Genomic DNA, 18,698 nt, shown 5'->3' with positions numbered 1-18,698 from the left:
CAGGCAACGCCGACACTCCCCCAATACATTTCCACCATGGCCAGCGCTATAGCCCTTTCGTGACGTTATCTTGAAAAAGAAGCAAATAAAAACTGAAATAATGTTCATAGCTACAGTTGAAGATCTAGATAAAACAGTACTGGATCACTTGAGAGAATTGATTTTATCATCTTTGCACTTATATCCAGTAAACTACGATTAAAACAATAAGTTAACGTTACATACCTTTGACACAGAACAACATTTAGGGACAAAGAACCGGTCTAGTCGGTTACGTTTCCAGTCAAACATGTCTAATAGGCCTAATAATATTGTCACACGTAATTCGTAATTTATGTCCACGATGAATTACTAGTATATATAAGTCGTAGTCTCTCCGTATTCTAATGAATACGCTTGTAATGAATAACTGTCCTAACGTTTAACTAGAGTTCGGGGACCTCATACCTCCATGAAATATTTATTACTTTTTTGTGGATGGTATGTATGTTTATAGTCGGTTGTATTTGAGAGTTAATGGTTATATAATATAAATGTTATGGGAAAGTAGTGGTGTATTTATTTAATGACACAGAGGATGTCCATCTGATTAGTAATTATCAAAATGTGACACTTAATTGTGTAATGTGCGTTTAAGAGGTCGACGGCATATGGTAGCGTGGTGTTCCTTAAGCTTGATGTTTGGCATTTAAAATGTCTAAGGTTGTCAGCATTATTGAGGTTCGACTATGTGCCTCAGAGCGGTGTGGTGGGAGGAAGTTGGGAAACTCAGAAAGAAGAAGGGATGTGGCCAACTTTAGTCAGATGGTGATTTGATTTTCCACCAATATGTCATAACATCATCTGTTCACACGGTACAAAAACGAGATGCACACTTTCCTCTGACAGCCCTACACCAACTGTAAGATGAATACTTGGCGCCAACCCCGTCTGCTAACAGCTGTCACCTCACCATCTGCTTGGAGCTAAGCCCATTAACAAACACATAAAGCACGATGCCTGTACCAATATATCTCAAATATAGGGGTGATTTCTGATATTATTAACGTTACATCGATTATAACGACAGATACGGCTCCCAAAATCTCATTGATTCGAGCTTTTATCACACCCCACCAACACAACAAGTATGAAACCAATCCATCCAGCCGTTCTTGAGTAATCATCTACACAGACAGAGACACATAACAGAAAATATAACCTCCATTCCATGACATTTCATGGAGGTAATAACGGGTTTAAGCTGGTCAACTATCTGTGACGAGAGAGCTTACAATACAAGAGTTGTTTGTATTCCTTGAACAACGTCGGTCGGCAAATTCCCGCAAAAGAAGTTTCTGAAAATAATTATGTCCATGAAAAGTTGATTGTTCATTTGACTCTTTTACCTGCTTGGACCTCACGTCAGACCTTAATGCTTGATAAGTGTATTGATTTTATTCTCACAAAGATAGACGTTCACTCATGCTTGTCAGTCACGGTAGTAAACAAACTGCCTAACCTTTCACATATAGACCGCACCACGTTACTTATAGGGGACATGTTTTGTTGTATAATTTTTTCATAGATGTTGGCGATAGAAAATCTTTTTTTATTATCTTAATCCCTGTGGTAATGGTTAAGTCTTCGCAAAGTAACGGTATAGCCTTCTTTTACCCGTAAATCTATTTCTGTATTGAAATCAAAATTTTCCAGTGCGATATTCTCGTGACCGTCGCCATGGATGTTCCCACGCTGTCAGCTGTAAAAATGGCGGAGGGTGGGGAGGGGTGGACGCACCCTTTCTCTAAAAGAAAGTCCTTATGCGTGGTAACTGGAGGTAGCAGAGGGTTCGGAAGAAGTGTGGCCGTTGCTTTAGCTGAAGAAGTCGCTCGGGGTTCTCACATCGTGGTGCTAGGACGAAACTCGGAGTCACTGCGGGATACAGAAAAGCTGTCCAAGGCGATGTCGCCACACATTCAAATCACAACACTCTTCGGAGATCTATCCAAGTGTTCGGTTACCGGGAGTATATTTGCCTGTCTGAGGTTTCAGGTCGATCCAACGGACTATGATCACGCTCTGTTAGTGAATAACGCGGGAAGTGTTGGGAATGTTAGTCGGAGAACTTGGGAACATGGAGATCCGCAAGAACTGGACTCGTACTTCAACTTGAACGTGGCTTCTGCGGTCTCGTTAACGGCGAAGTTTCTTGAGTTTGTGAGACCGGGGAATTTGACTTGTACAATAGTGAATGTGACATGTGACGAGGCGCACAGGCCCATGAAATGTCATTCCCTGTACTGTGCGGGCAAAGCGGCAAGGGAAATGATGTTTAGGGTCATGGCACAAGAAGAACCCCATCTTCGAATTCTTAGTTACAACCCAGGACCACTGGAAACGGAACTTAAGGTGCCATGCCCAAGATTTTTGTGTGCCTTAGATATTCTTCTGCCCAGATGTAACAATATGACCATGATAGAGATATTTCAGAAACTTGCAGGGAGGCAGCAGGGGGATATCGAAAGGAGTACCATACAATCAAGCACCCCATTTTACTGTTACTCTCCAAGCAGAGGTGGTTTATAAGGCTCCGATTGTTCTTTAGCGTTTTTTAGTTGTTTTTATCAGGCTTTCTATTTTGTAATATTTCCTGATGTCTTGTTAGATTGCGAGACATTAAGACAGAATACAAAATAAAAAAGCCAGATAAAAATGACAAAAAATGTCAAAAAACAGCCAGAACCTAACCTCTGCTTGGAGAGAAGTCCATAGTAAGCTTCAATAATCTATATTCTCCCAGGTATGGGATTATTCTCAATCAGTTATCTTGCTCAGATTCTGCCTCCAGAAGGATTCAGTAGGTAAATTTATACCAGGGTTTATAAATCAGGATCACTGCTGTGCCAGGGTGAATCCTGATGCAAGGCGTAGTGTGAGCAGGGACAAACTTTACAGGAAGCCATTATCACATTGATAGTCTTCAGGTGAAGGAGACACAGTTTCCTTGTGGAGGGGGGGGGCACTGTGTGTCCTTCACCTCCATACCACTTATTCAATTGACGTGCTTTCGTTTCAGTGTTTTAGTTCTTACCAAGGAGATTAAAACACCGCAATATCTACTTGGGGAATAAAATCAGAGACCTCCTTGGTTCTTACATAACTTTTTCACTTATACTTTTCCAGACTACAGTAATGGTGGAGGCAGCTGATGCTGAAGTCAGAGAGGAGATCAGAAGACTACGAGATGACAACCAGCTGATAGATCCTGATGTGTCAGCTAGAAAACTGGTGCAACTTTTGAAAGAAGATCTCTTTAAAAGTGGAGAAATTGTGAACTTTCATGAGAGCTGAAGACATACAATGCACTGTACTGCCAATGTGATGAATCATGAATATATCCACACCATGAAGTTGTATTTAACTGACAAGATTATGCTCATGCACAATTGGGCTGACAGATGATAGCCATACTTTGAACTGTTATACTTCACTTGTTCACACCAAACATATGAGTTCTGTGAAAGAAAATATATATATAAACATTATATATTTTTGAACTAAATTTAGTTTAACTGTAAGATACAACACAAAAATTGAACTCACCGAAATTTGAAAAAATTCAACAGCACCAGTCTTTGTCAAGGACATGTCACGTTATGCAGATACAACACGTGACTCAGTGAGCAGTGGCTCCTAAGTTGCAGGAAGTATATGGCGTCCACCGTCTCCGTCCTGCAACTTATGATCCACTGCTCACTGAGTCACGTGTTTTATCTGCATAACGTGACGTCATGGCAGCAGTGGATTGTTCATTCCTTGGCAAAGACTGGTGCTGTTCAGTCAAAAATTTCTTTGAGTCCAATTTTTTCGTTGGATATTAAAGTTGAAATAGTTTAAGAATGACTTCTACCAACACAGATGAACTTTCAAGTTAATGTTAGATATTAGTGTTTTTTCATAGCTTGGAGATAGCTTAGGTAACATTTACCACTTCACTGCACTACATGGAATTTCTTTCAACAGTGGTGTTCAACGGGTCTTTACAAAACTGGATTGGACGTACTGTAAGAATTTTCTATGCAAGGGTTGGTTAGATTTCTCTGCAAGCAGAGGTTAGACTCAGGCTGTTTTTGACATGTTTTTAGGCTTTTTTATTTGACCACGAAATGATACAAAAAGAAAGCCTGATAAAACATAAAAAAACAGCCTGACCTCTGCTTGGAGAGTAGGTTAGGTTTGGCTGGATTCTGTTCACTGATGGCTGCAAATGAACTTAACAGTCACTCAGGTTTTACAAATCTTTATGTTATTATTAGGTGAAGGTGATTGGTATACATGACACAATGTATCTCAGGGCAATCTGACAATATAATAGGATTTCTTTTGTCAAATATTTTTGTACATGAAATAAAGTCAGAATACATGTATATCAAGAAGTTGTGTATTTGTGTTCTGAAAACACTGAATAAGTAGCCTGGGTACCATCCGGAAAGTAGTTCGCTCCGACGTTCATTATGTACTATATACAGTCGCTTCTAGCTCTGACATTCATTATACACTATATACAGCCGCTTGTCTGTGTTTCTGTCTGGGAACGCGGACCATCTTAACGTCTGGAATCGTCCAAATTTTGGACGCAGGCTCTGATTGGTCCCCACATATGCTCGAATTATGGAATGGGTTCAAGTGATCGTTCGAACCGGTGTTCCAACACCGAAAAAGCCCCACGTCCCCTAGCGCATGTGGGCACGGCCCGTTGTCATCGAACGAGTGCTCTAGAACCCATTCCTTGATTCGCTCATCAACTGTCGTCACCACCAAACGGTCTGAATGCGCAAGTCTCCAGACGGATAGCAGAAGCGAACATAGGAGCGAACTACTATCCGGATGGTAACCAGGCTACTGAATAAGGTTATAGCCTCATCATCATCCGGGCTTGCTGGTTTCACGGATGGACATGACTTTCTTCCTCCATCCTATAGCCTAAATAGGTTATAACATGCAGGTTTGCATGAATACAGAAGGTAACAACCAAAATTAACGCTACACAATTTATGCAAATCAAATCATCATAAGTGATGCTATAGTCATGCTCATTAGTGTAGATTGCAGGTTGAACAAATTGCACCCCCCAAAAATATTTTCAGTAACGTTAGATGTCAACATTCCACATTCCTGATTTTGATGGGTCAGCAGGTAATATCAATGGTGACACAAATGGCATAACATTAATTTGCCTTGGAAGCTAATGACATAAAGTATGGATAGTGGGAAATATGTCCAAGAAAATATTCCCAATGCATCAAATTGTCAACATTCTACATTTCGGATTGTAGTCGGTTAGCAGGTAATGGTTTAATATCAATCGTGACACTTAAATTTAAAGTCGCAAAACAATAATTTACATTTGAAGCTAAGGACATAATGGATGGATGGTGTAAAATGTTGTGTCCCCAAGAAAATTCCAAATGTATAAATCTGTAAGATACTGTGGAAATGTTCATGGTTTCATGAATTGGGATTTCCAGGCCTTGGGCAGGTGCGGTGAGCATTGATTGTGGATCAAATATGTGAGACAATGCAATGGATAACTCTAAACTTTGATAAGGGATGCACGAATTATATCTTCCTATGAAAGAATGTCGGAATTTTTGCTTATTTTAAGATTTGCTCGGGAGAAAATGTAGCAATACAGACCATTATATTGCATTGGGGACTGTTGTTACAAAAATGTGGCTGCAGATGTCGGCGCATGCGCACTTGGACACCTCGCTGCGCCTTCCGCGAAAGCAAAGGGAGGAGAAGCAAATATGGCGGACCCCAAAGCCTCGGAGAACGGGCTGAAAAGGGGCGCAGAAATCCCCGCCACGATCGAGGAGGCTCTCGATGACCTTGTTGTTGTGACCTTGAGGCATGGGGACAAAGTGTTTAGGGGGGTTTTACTGGATTCTTCGAAAAGGTGAGTGAGAAATACGGGATTTTCAGCCGCATATTTGGTATGCAAATAAGCTGACATGACTCTCGCATCAAACTTTTTTGTTCACAAATTTTGCACGCATGTTCTAAATAATCACGCAGGCTTTGTCTGTTGCTTCCAGGGACCTGCCGTATGGAGTCGCGGACGCTAGACTGCGGGTGAGTGGCGCTGCGATCGTGGAAACGTGCGGGGGAGAGAACAGAGACCCGCAAGATGGCAGCAAGGAAGGAGCCAAAGCTCCAGAGCTCAGCACGCTAAGTTTTCGAGCCAGCTACGGTCAGAACATTCCCTCGCCTCCACCCAGAAGAATCCTGAAAGCTAGGTCTACTCGGAGGAACATTTCTAGCAATAGAAATATCATAGAGAGAAGTAACATCAAATTGAGACCACGACAGATTTTGTGTTCAAAGTGCAAAGAGTGTGTGAAAGATGAGGACTCCTCCAAGGTGGTGACATCCAAAACTGCCCAGAACACACAGAGAGCCAAGCTGGCAAAGCTGGAGAACAGCAGAAAGAGGAAGGACATTTCCCCAGCAGCCAGGAAAACTGCTAAGAAGTTGAAAAAACAGAATGATTTTGAGACAAGAGGGGTGAAGACCAGTCCTCTGATCAAAATCTCCTATGCCACCCCGCAGGGGAAGGGGAAAGTTTTGAAGATTCCGCCCAAAGTGACCAGCACGTACAGGTATGATAACACTGCCCATGGACACAGGTCCACAGACTCAGTAAGTCAGAACGTGACAAGGCAAAGAAGTGCTGAAAAAGGCGAAAGAAAGAGCTCAGGGCAAGGCCACAGGACCTCTGAACATGTCCACCCAGCATCGCATGATACAGGGCACCGCAAACGGTCGCCCTGGCTTCCGACTGAAGCGAGCAGCCATCATCCCCCATGGAACTACTGCGCAGACTCCCCCCCTAACCTCCACCATGGGCAGTTTGGACAGAAACAGTGTCGCTTCAGGAGACAGGCCTGCAACAGACAGTGGTGGGCAACATGGCCGACAGGCCTCTGTGGGTGGTGCTTATGCAAATGGCCCCCATTCGGACACTGCAAACTACAACGGTGGAAAGAGTAAGAGGGACAAGGAGAAGAAGAAGAAGAAAGGTGGTCTGTCTGTCGTGCTGAAGAATTTTAATTCTCAATGGACTCAATCACTGGACACAGCATCAATCAACAGCGTGCGTACTGCCAGCTCACAGTCTTCAGATGCATGGTCTGAGACATCTGCCCCTTCCAACAGTTATGACTTTGCTGCTGAGCCAGAGGACACAGAGAGCAGGAATGGTCCAAAGATAGTGCCACCCCTTAAGGTTCATCTTCACACCAAGAACGTCACAAAAACGATGACAGCACAAGGGCGGACAGTTTGCTTGGGGGACATAGTGTGGGGGAAGATCCATGGGTTCCCATGGTGGCCAGGACGCGTTATGTCCATCACTGTGAGTAGGGCAGAGAATGGCGAGATCGTGCGGCAAGATGCACATGTAGAGTGGTTCGCATCCTCGACCACCTCGCACATTGCATGTTCCACACTGTCACCCTACCTGGAGGACTTCAAGCAGCGGTTCAATAAGAAAAAAAGAGGGCCATACCGGAGGGCAGTCAAAATTGCAAGTGAAGCATGTCAGAAGCAGACATCTGAGTTGCGAGCCTTGTACACACAGTTTGAGACAAACTCTCATTGGTAGGTATTCTTTGCTTCATTCTGTAGGTAACCATTGTTTTTGCTAAGTTGTGACATTGTAGCATTTAACTCATTAAAATAAGTTGATATGAAATTGTGTATCCTCTTTATGTAAAGTTTAGTGATTGGTACACATTTTTGTGAAATGTCCCCTGAATGAAAATTAATAGTTGTCTTGATTGTACAATGAAATGATGTTCATTGATTTTCATCCCTCTTAACATTTTTCCCCAGCATGGTTGAGCTCATCTATAGTCTGCACATGCACAGTCCAATTTACACTTGCAAGATGCAAATTGGATCTGCATATATGCAGAAGTAATAATGCTTCTCCCTTTTGTTTAAAGAAAGCTCTGCATGAAGCTATACCCAGGGGAAAAACTGTATGTCAAAAAGTTGTAACACATTTGCCAAACTCTGTTTCTAATCAGAAATTGTTTATACAGGGAAGGGCGTCAATTTGAAATTATTGTTGTTTAGCGCAATGGGCAGTGCTTGCCATGAAATGAAAAATAGCATAATAACTTGCATGAACAGATTGTCTTTCAAGCACACGTACACAACTATGGCTATTGTGTAGGTTTCAAAGCTTATGGCTTTGTAGGACAGAGTTCATCCCAGTTTACCTTGTCCTGTGGATGTGACTTCACCACTGGTACTCCCAACAAATACAGACAAGGGCATCACTAGTGTAACAGTACATCTGTACATGCATATGTATGTAGCATGTAATGATGTATTGTCAGATATGTCTGCCCTACCCCAACAGTCCCCAAAGTCAAATTCCTGGCTTAGTTCTGTTGTTATCACTATCTCAGTGTGTGTGTGTATGCAGTGTAAAACTACATGTATGATGTAGCTCAATCCCTGACTTCCCCATCAGCTTTGTCTGAATTTCAGAACAAGAGGAAGTACTGTCTACAGCCTTCAGAACTAGACACAGAACAGAAGTCCCACAAACAAGGGGAAGAACTGGTAAATGCTGGACTTGTTGCAAAAGTTTAAACATCCATGGCATTGTTCATGCCTGTAGCCAGAGGGGATTCGGAAGAACCCCCCCACACACACGCTCAAAGGTCTGCTTTTTCACGCTGGAAGGTCCACTTTTTCATGTCCAAGATTTTTTTTTAAAGTCATGGCTGATTTGCATTTTTCACTTATAGACATTTCATTCAATCTTAGTGAGATATCAGCAAAATTGTGCAGTAGATGGCTTTTCAGAGAGTCCAGATTTCAAAATTTCCCCGGACCTCCATTGCGATGCTTCGTGACTTCGGTGTTGGACATGGTGAAAATATGTCGGGGGAGTCAGCCTCAAAGACTTATGCCAAAAGCCTTGTGAATTTTAATAGAAAATTCATTAAACTTTAATAGCCAGCGAATTTTGCCCGTCAAAATGCAGGAAATGGCATTTCAGAGGGTCAAGATTTCAATTTTTCCGGGGGAGCATGCCCCTGGACCCCCCTAGGCAGCACACACCTTTGTCCCACAAATACTAAAAAGAACCCCCCCAACCAAAATCCTGGCTATGGGCATGTTGTTTGCATTCACAATGATTCAGTGCAAAATTTGGTGGAAATTATCAAATTGTGACTGTCCGGTCCCCTGTTCCACTTTTTGCAAGTTGTCATGTTCTGGATGAAAATAACCAAGGACGTTATATGAAATAATCATATAACGGCCTTGAAAGAACTAAGGAATTCAGTCTGAATTTTAAACCCTTACAATCAAGGACTTTAGATGAGTCCTTGCTGTTGGTGTACATGTGTATCACTGTCACACATGTACTAATAACTACCATAGTACATTACTACATATTGATAGTTCCATTGTAGGGAGAACTTCAGTCGGAGAAGGTATAAACTAATCTCCAAGCAGATCCACAGTGGCGTAATATAGTTTCAAACCCACCGTAGGTGCCCATTTGACTCCCTTTGGCCGGCAATACTCCTTGGCCAGCTTTGATATTATCTTATGGCACCATAGGATCTGCTTGGAGATTAGTATAAACAGGAATCACAGTGTTGTATTTAAATCCCACAGCTGCAAACATATACTGTAACCTGGGTACCATCAGATTTATACTGTGGGTCCTTGGCTCACTCCTTGCACTCGCTGCCCTAATTAAAAATCAGGGAGTGCAAGAAGCCCCTTAGAAATCGGATGGTACCCAGGCAAGCAAACATAAGGTTGTGTCACACATTGATGACAGAAGTAGTCACACTGATGGTTGCTGTGCCACTTCATTCCAAGCATTTTTTTTAGCTTCAAAATTAACATTTTCCTGTGTAGAAGTGCCTCAGATGCCCAGCTATTTACAAGTAATGCTGGAGGGTAGAATGCCCCCAATAAAAACATTTATTGCTGCATTTTGCACCCCATGAGCTGGCAGCAAGTGGTGCTATAGTATTATAATATTATATTCAAGGACAACATGAACATGCATTCAGATCTTTCTCTTTCATCACACGATTGCTGTCTTTATATGACTTTTGTGATAGAATGTCTGAAGAAGAACAGCGAAATTCACAACTCTAAAACCAGTAGTGACAAACATTAGCTTAGAGTTAGACGTTTTTACTCTGTGCTGGACAACCTCATCTGGGCCTCAGTGGGAGTATATATAGTACTAGTAGACCTATCTTATCATTGTTTACAAGACAAAGGACACTTATATATTACACGTTAAGTAACTTGCATAAGATTGAATAAGAGGATAGGTGGAAGGATAAGTGATACCCATGTGAGGGGGTTGTTTATTTGTAAAAGATGCATATAACCACCCATTTTGGCAGACTCTGTATTTACGCAAACCCCTGCAAAACCTGGACAGAACGGCCCCAAGGACATCCATGTGATGATGCCACAGATTGCGGTATCCTATAGATAAACAGGCTGGTACGATTTCTCAATTTGCAGACCTGTATACCATGTTAAGTAGCTGATGCCCTGGACAGTCTCTATAAGTATAACCGCACCTTACAACAGCATTGCCTAAGTTATACTAATGGAAATACAGTCTTCACTTTGCACATTGGAGCAAATATACATTGACAAACAAAACAGGTATAATGTTAATATGGCAGCTGATTATGCAGATACAACTTGTTAGGCATAAACATAGCATAATCAAGTATTCATAATGCCCATATCATAAATGTTTATTTGAGTACCGTACTACAGGTACAAAATGTAGTTAAGGTGGTAAAGAACTGAATTGTTGACAAATGCAAGCATACATTCACCATTCTATACACCTGCCTGTTGATGAATAGTTTCATTTATCTGGTGACATGATTTCATAGATGATATCATGTACTTTCAATGTACACAACACTTTTTACAATGTTCAACATTATCCTCCCATTCCTTATACTATATAGGCAGAGGAAGTCAACAAGAGTTGGAGACAGCTTCCTGTGCCTTCAACTTATGTACACATTTAATGTCTGTCGTTGTCACAATTGCAGAATGCTTACTGGGTAGTTGTTGTATTAAGGTAGCCGAATACATGATACTGACTTAGACATTTTTGAAAATGTTATTTGATATATACCATTTTTTTCAATTACAGGTTCAAAACGTTTTTTTTTTCTTTTTGGACTGGTCAAGGAAAACCAAACCTGAAAAAATCAGTGGACTGGATTTTTGACAGATAAAAAAATGAACAGATGATACCAGCAGTTGACATGTTTTGGGGCTTACATTTACAGGTCCAAAAAAATAACAAGGTAGAGGAGAGTTGATAGTCATTTTTACCAAGTTTCTACAGTCAAACTTGGTCTAAAACAGAGGCAGTTAGTGTTGTTTACATGATGAAGATAAGGTTTTAAAATGCCAGTGGATGTTGGATACTCCACCGAACAGAATCCTTTGTAGCGAAATGGACCATTGTTTTGAGCATCGTCCGTTCACAAGTTTTCACAGATAATTAGGTACAGGTTCAGGTCCGGATCTGGACCTGGATCGTACCTGGACCTAGATTTTCTGTACCGATACCCACCCCTATCCACGACCCATCCCTCTCTGTAGCTCTCTGATTGACTTGTTTTTTCCCTATCATGCATCAGTAACTGCAGTTCTTGATTATTCCAGACTAATAAAACTGAATCAGTGCTGCTTTCCCCAGGTCTGTATTTTCATTTTGAACAATCCATTGTTATCTGGTGTAGCTGGGTAGCTGCAACTGTCTTGAAAAAATCCTGAACCTCACAGCTATGATAAAAAAACACTGTCTGTTATTTGGTGTCTGTGCATTGGCAGTATTTTATTAAGCAAACCAGCTCTCAGGGGCAAGGTAATTACCACTAGCTGTTTGTGTCAGAGAAATTGGAGAAAATGGCGTAGTAATCAGGTCTTGGCCACAAATGCAGCTTAATCCTCCCAGATAATAGGAGTGCGGTCCCAATCATCATAGAAATTTGTGAGCACAGAGAGTGCCCTGGTGAAACGCTGAATTAATGCTTCTGGATGAAGGTTAACTTTTCCAGGAACCTGTACAATTACCCAAATTTACTTCACAGAGCTCTCCTTGCATTATGAGCAAAGTTATAATGCCTACGGTAGAATGAGGTAAATTCAGGGTTGGGCTGATATTTAGCTTTGTTGTAGTACATGTAGCTTGAAAATTGACACACTTTTTAACGGCCAAATTGGTTGATTTTGTGTATCTACGTATATATATATATATATATATATATATATATATATATATTTAAGTTTGAGATTTACCAAAATACAAGTCAAATTTCAATTTAAGGTATTTTGCTATTTCATTTATCAGGCGACAGGTTGTTCCATGTTACAGCTGCATCTTTTGGAGAAAGGGTTTTTGGTCTGTAATTGGAGCTGTTGTAAAGCTGCACCCTCGTGAAAGAAATACTGTAACAGCACTGTGTTTGTCTCCATGCTATTCCATCTGGGACAGTGTTGTTATGTGGGGCTATTGAAAGGAAAGGCCATCTTGCATACAAATAGAGGAGAGGGGGTCGAGGGAGCCGAGGTGCCAATATACGTTGGACACAAGAAATGCCAACATACATTCTATTCTTCACATAAACATTTTAGACACTCCAACAAAATAACATGCTTATTAATCATGTTTTTTTTTCAAGTTCTAAGATTATGATTGTTAAATGTTGGATTTGATGCATGTCACCACAAAGATGTACAGGATGCATGTTGATTGCCACTAAATCTATGTTTTAAATTGATTTTGCATGATCTCAGATTTTTAGCGTAAAAATTCAGATAAGAGTCTTTTAGACAACACCCTTTCCTGGTGTGGTCTTTTGCAATGCACTGACCTCTTTAGAATGTCAATCTTTCTCTTGAGACACACTTGCAGTGCATTTAGTCTGTATTCATCCCTGTTGGGAGTGAGTGGCATTTTTATTAAGGCTTCAACCTAGGCAGCAGCCAGGAGTGGCATCCACGTGACATGTCGGATGCCCTCAGTTGAGAGTGCTCCCTGCCAGTAATGGCATAGACAAGAGAGGTAGCATGTCCTCTTGTCAATGTACATGTATGCACTCAGCACACAAGGGAGGTGTTGGGTTTGGGGGATACGGCCCACAAACTAGATGGCATACTTTGTCTGATATATGAGCATCCAATGTGAATGGGAGTGTGCTTATTTTCATTACAAAGATAAGATTATAGTTCTCTGCAAACCAAGGAGGTTATATTTTAACCTTGTTCAAACATGGTACTGGCAGCATCTCCTCCACAGCATGTAGGCTGTAATTGAGGGTTTTCTATTGATGTATTTTTCTGTTCCTAAACCATGTCTATTTTCTGTGGAGAAAAGGAAGGTGCCACTTTCACAAAGGCAGGATACAAGAGTTCAGCACTGCCTGTATATGCAGCTGCATTCACAATCATGACACTAATTAGACACCATCCAAATGTCTTGTCATCACCAGGGCAACCAGCAAACCTTGCATCAACACAGCCTGGGCAGAAAGCCAACTGAACCTCAGCAGTAATCTTCAAGCAGATACGTGATACGCGGGGAACATGGTTTTCTGACAGCTATTCTCATTTCCGACTATGACATTGACATGGAGCGCAATTTTAGTCAGGCTTACACAATGTACTGCACTTTTTGAATCCTAAATTGTAGATAAATGAAAGATTGGTGTTTGCCTCTACAGTTCAATTATGACTATTGTATCAGACATCCAGGTCAGCCACAGCCTTTGGTTATGTTTGAATAAACTGAGTAACTGTCTGTCCGTGGTTGTTTAGAATTGTTTGAAATTTTATCATCTGCATTTTAATCTTTCTCAGGCCAGGGCCTGTCATAACTGTTTGATTTTCCTGTTAACCAACTGAATAATAAACATATTCTTTATTGGCACAAACACTCAAACATCATTGTTGAGGCCAGCTGGTGGGGGCATAATTCTTGATGAACATGGCCGCCAGTTGTGACTACATTTGAAAAAGCTACAGCCCCCGGTAAGAAGCTTAGTTTGTAATTCTCTGAAGGTCATCTTGAACTGACAGGCAAGGTCACCCCTGTGTGTTGTGTCAGGCCATCTGCCTCTTCACTCTGCTTACAACCTTTCTCCTCTGGCCCTTGAGCTGTTCCCTTGTCAGATATGATTCATGACATGTATACAAATCTGAGTTAGAGAGGTAAGGTATCTCCTTGTCAGGGTTGTTTTTCTCTTTAATCACTGACAGATTAATGTTATAGCAAGTTTGTATATGTGTGCTGTGGTGGTGGTGTAAGGTATTGTCAAACCCTCTGAAGTTCCTCTTTCATGTTTTAGCTGGCTGCATTCATTTAACACTCAAGTTGGTGAAGCGAGGAAAAAATTGTTTGTGGGATATATGTTGCAAGTTGTAGAATGATGGAGGTTGAAGTAGACAAAGAGTTTTGAGTTAACCAGGCATCACCCTTGTTTTCTGTGATAACCAAACCACAGGGAGATTACTAGATTATCACATCACAGTTAATTCACAACAAAAACTATTTCATCCTGCAGCTGTTAATTTGGTGAATAATTCACATCCTTACAAGTTCCATACACAAGGTTTATTCCTTAGGCAGTATTCTTGTCATGTGGGCATCGCCTCTCAATCAAGTACGGCTGACTTGGAATATCAAAGACTGGAAACCTGGCTGAGAGCCTCTGGGGTAATTCACAGTAAACATGCACAGGTACTGTCAGACGGCCTCCTGTGCAGTGCATGTATTTATGTCATACCTGGGCTGTGATAATGTTCGATGCGGGTATTCCAGACTGCGTGATAACTGTGGTTATCACACAGGCTTCCATTGAATAACTCAAACATGCATTTTGCCGCTTAACTCAAATGTTTGCGCTGCCTTCAAAAATTTAAATACCAGATTCAGACATTGGAATTGTTTTTTTTTCCAAAGGCAGCAAATTTTCTTAAGTCCTGTTTTTTTCCTTGGAGTATGAGAGTTCATTTTCGGTGAGGGTATGACAAAAATGAACGTGGTGTATTCTGCCTCGCCCTCGGCCCCAGCCCTCCCACAGGTCAGATTGCCCCCCAGCTGAAACCCGCAGTTGGGCTGATACCTTGCAATTGTGTAATACAGAATACGCCAGGTTTATTCCATATGTATGTTCCATAAACATAAATATTCCCGGTGTACATTTGTAGCATGCTTTTCACACTACAATGTACATATTGTCAACTCTGGCCAGCAAACTCGTTCTGTCTTCAATACAAATGTATTAGGATAGATAGGTATGGGGAAATTGTGTGTTTCAAGGATTGATAGACAAATGTAGCAGCAGGGGATGGTCTTCTGTTCTGCAGGTGCTTTGTTGAATCACATTGTTGAGGCTTTGGATCTATTCTACCTGTACATGCTTTGGTGATAAATATGCTGCTGGTATGGGAGGGGATGAAGTAACCCATTAGTGCCAAGAAGAGCCTTGATGCCTGAAGCATATAGAAGATCCTGTTACAATTCTTGCTGAAGGGTGTGTTTGTGCTGGCCAAAACCTGTCAACTCCAAATGAAGCTTGCACTTACCAGTTCCAACTGGTATATTGTACCTTGTGGCAGTGTATCAGATACACATAACTTACATGTAGTTCTTACTGAATGAACAGTGCAAGGCTCTTTGTGACAAATGTGATAGCACACTTGCACACCAGATCCATATTTTTCCATATATATACTTTGTACCAGAAGCCTCAGTGGGTGTCACTCCACCATCAGAAAGGGGTTCAAAGTGCCTTTCCCAAGGGCACAACTGTGAGGCATGGCGAGTGTCAAACCCGGGACCAATTGGGTCTGTTTAACCGTTAATAGACCACAATTATATGTTAACAAACAATGTTTGAATTATTTCACTATTATGTAATTCCACTATCAGGATCATCAGGTGTTGTTGGAGGGAAATGGTAATTTGATGATGATTTAGAGAGATCCCTCTCACTCACTAACGTTGTATATTTATTTGTTTTACAGTTGACTGCCCTCTGGCCAGCTAAGATGGAGTAGGAAGAAGTACCCCCTCTCCCTTTTGTGGTACAGGAGGGTTAGAAGAGGAAACAATCTTTTGATGTGGATCATGTCTCTTGAATTATGGCACTTGGATAATAGCATGAGTGACTAAGTTCTGAACAGGAATGAATCAAGTGTCAGAAGAAAATAGAAATGCTGATAGGAAGGCAGTGACAGTAACAAGCTTTATTTGCCTGGCTATGTAGGACAGAAAAGGACTTCTGGTGTATTCTGTTATGGAGGCTGTGCAAAAAGCTGTGATCTGGCAAGTCAGCATTATAAAAAACAATTTTTCATGCAGACTTAGGTAGTTTTATTGTCATAGCACAAGCCATTTTAAGTGAGGTTTTGAAAAGAAGAGAGCATCTTCCTTTGATTACCAACAGAAGTCATACATGTAAATGCAAGTGTATGTTTCTAACTAAGGAAGCATTTTTAGCATCAACATTTTGTCCTGTGGAAAGAAGCATTGTAGAGGCTGACCAAGTTGGCTGCATATGGCCGCAATCTTTTTCTGTAATGGACTATGTAAAACAGGAAAGGATTTCTATATGAAAAAGGTCACTATAGGCTATTGATATCATTATGCAATGTTTCTGTGAAATAGTGAATACTCTTTTATATGTGTAGTCCACATTCCTATAAGCTGCAGGGAAGTATTTATCATGCATTAACCTTTTCCCTGCCAAGGAAGCCTTTTGGTACCTAATTTCTACTGGTTACAGGTTAAGGCACCTTGGAGAAGGCTGTATTTCATCTTTTGCTTATTTTTTGCACTCAAAAGGCTACAAAAAGGCACAAAGTGGAATTTTTAAACAGAAATGTTGATTATGGCTAGTGCAAATTAATGTATACATAGGTTAAGACTGGTAAATTTGTTTCACATGTGCTTGGCATGTAAGTTGTAACTTGTCATTAGGAAGAAACTTATGTTATTTTAACTCAAAACATTTTAATCTTAACAGTATTAATAATGCATCCCTAGAATGATGGCAATGATAGTCAGATCCCTGAAAAGGGGCAGCTTTGTTTACACAAATCTAACAAGCTGAGGCTGTATACATGTTATGATTTCAGGAATAGTCTTGTCACTCAAAAAGATGCCAGACTCTGGAGTTTGCTTGTAGCTGGATCACACACTTTCTCCATCGGTGTGTTTTATTTTCATGTAAGTTCCATGATGTTGCACCAGTAGATGATGACCTTGGAATTTATATTGGGTCTGTTGGTTGAGGGAAACATGAAAGCGAGAATATTTTTTATTTTAGGAAGACATTTGTTAGATATATGGAAAAGAGTGGAATAGTTCAGTGGAGCTCTGGCTGTTCAAGTCTCGTGCCTGGGACTTGACAGTGCCTTAATGTAAGATTGCCAAATGGTCATGACTGCCCAAGAGGCCACACTATGTATATATGTGTATAAATGGTTAATAACACCTTATGGTGTCTGTAGAAGGCAGTGAACTCATGCACTTGTCAGTGTAAACCTGGGGGGGGGGGGCTAACAATTTGAAGGTATGGCCAATGAAAGCTGTATCAGTTGTGCCATGTTATACATGTACATGTATCTGATAGCTTCATGTTGAAGTGAGAAAGATTTTCCCTCATCTGCAGCTGTTTCTGGATTTGAATTGATGAAAGTATCTCATACAAATGTACTACCACTAACTGATGTTTAGTGTTTGTATCAGCACATGCTTCAGATATGTATACTGTACAGAGACATTTGATTGTTGAAGCTGTACTGGGCAGGATTTCAACCCATCAGATTCTCAAACTTTTTCCCGTCAAATTAAGTCTTAAGGTTTATCTTAAATGTCAATCTGAAACATCACATTGCTACAGAAAAATACAGACTGCACATGAAAATGTAATTTCCATGAATATGTACTAGACAAATCAGTGACAATTAAAGGACAGAAGGTCAAATTAGGTCGGCTGCAAATAAGATGATATTTTTCTTTTTTTAGCGTTTTGAGCAGGAAATCTGAAAGGTTGAAACTCCTGCCTAGTTTACTTTCAAACAATCCTTAAGGTAGTACAGACTTTCTCTTGTATATTGTAGATTTTATAGACAACAGTGGTGGCAATCTGTAAAGTCCTGAATGTTGATGATCAACAGATGAATGTTTGTGAAACTTGCTGCCTGCAATGGACAAACTTGCAGCTGTGGGCCTGCCATTGGTGCATTTACTGTATAGAATGTTAGATAACAAATAAACCAGTTATAGAAATAAGACTTTGTACTGGTTTCTTAACTGTCCTCAGTAGGGAAAGGGATATTCAAGGCTACACTTACTCTGCTAACTCACAATGCCCCCATATTTTTTTCCAGTAAAAGCCCTTCCTAAGGGCCCTCTCACTACGTTAGATTTTAGTGTATAACTACAATTAATGGGGTCCCAAAATATATTGTATACGAGGGGCGTTCAATTAGTAATAACTCTGACTCATTTCCCATAGCAGGAGATTAATGAAACTTGGCACAGTTATTAGTCTTTCTCTTCATAGGAACCACCCAGAGTTATGCATTTCTCCCATCGTTTGATGCAGCTCTGG

General features: G+C 40.8%; 2 protein-coding genes across 3 annotated transcripts; both read left to right on the top strand.

The window, feature by feature from the left end:
- The first annotated feature begins 1,551 nt into the window (after positions 1-1,551).
- LOC118414398 (sepiapterin reductase-like) lies at positions 1,552-4,409 on the top strand. Of its 2 annotated transcripts, XM_035818426.1 has the most exons (3): positions 1,552-2,391; positions 3,166-3,270; positions 3,812-4,409. In XM_035818426.1, exons 1-3 carry the CDS (start codon positions 1,720-1,722, stop codon positions 3,836-3,838), a joined length of 804 nt encoding a protein of 267 aa, XP_035674319.1. In that variant the 5' UTR covers positions 1,552-1,719; the 3' UTR covers positions 3,839-4,409. The 2 variants fall into 2 exon arrangements, with proteins under 2 accessions (XP_035674319.1, XP_035674318.1); XM_035818425.1 differs by having other exon boundaries at positions 3,166-4,409.
- A 1,318-nt stretch (positions 4,410-5,727) lies between these two features.
- LOC118414407 (PWWP domain-containing protein 2A-like) lies at positions 5,728-18,376 on the top strand. The gene is given in 4 exon segments (XM_035818439.1): positions 5,728-5,941; positions 6,081-6,698; positions 6,700-7,644; positions 16,105-18,376. Coding segments are annotated over 4 exon segments (1,716 nt in total). The 5' UTR covers positions 5,728-5,792; the 3' UTR covers positions 16,109-18,376.
- The last annotated feature ends 322 nt before the right edge of the window (positions 18,377-18,698 follow it).

Source organism: Branchiostoma floridae, chromosome 4 (genome assembly GCF_000003815.2).
Source record: "Branchiostoma floridae strain S238N-H82 chromosome 4, Bfl_VNyyK, whole genome shotgun sequence".
Lineage (NCBI taxonomy): Eukaryota > Metazoa > Chordata > Leptocardii > Amphioxiformes > Branchiostomatidae > Branchiostoma > Branchiostoma floridae.
The sequence above is the reverse complement of the archived record's forward strand: the minus strand, read 5'-3'. Positions and strand labels throughout refer to the sequence as shown.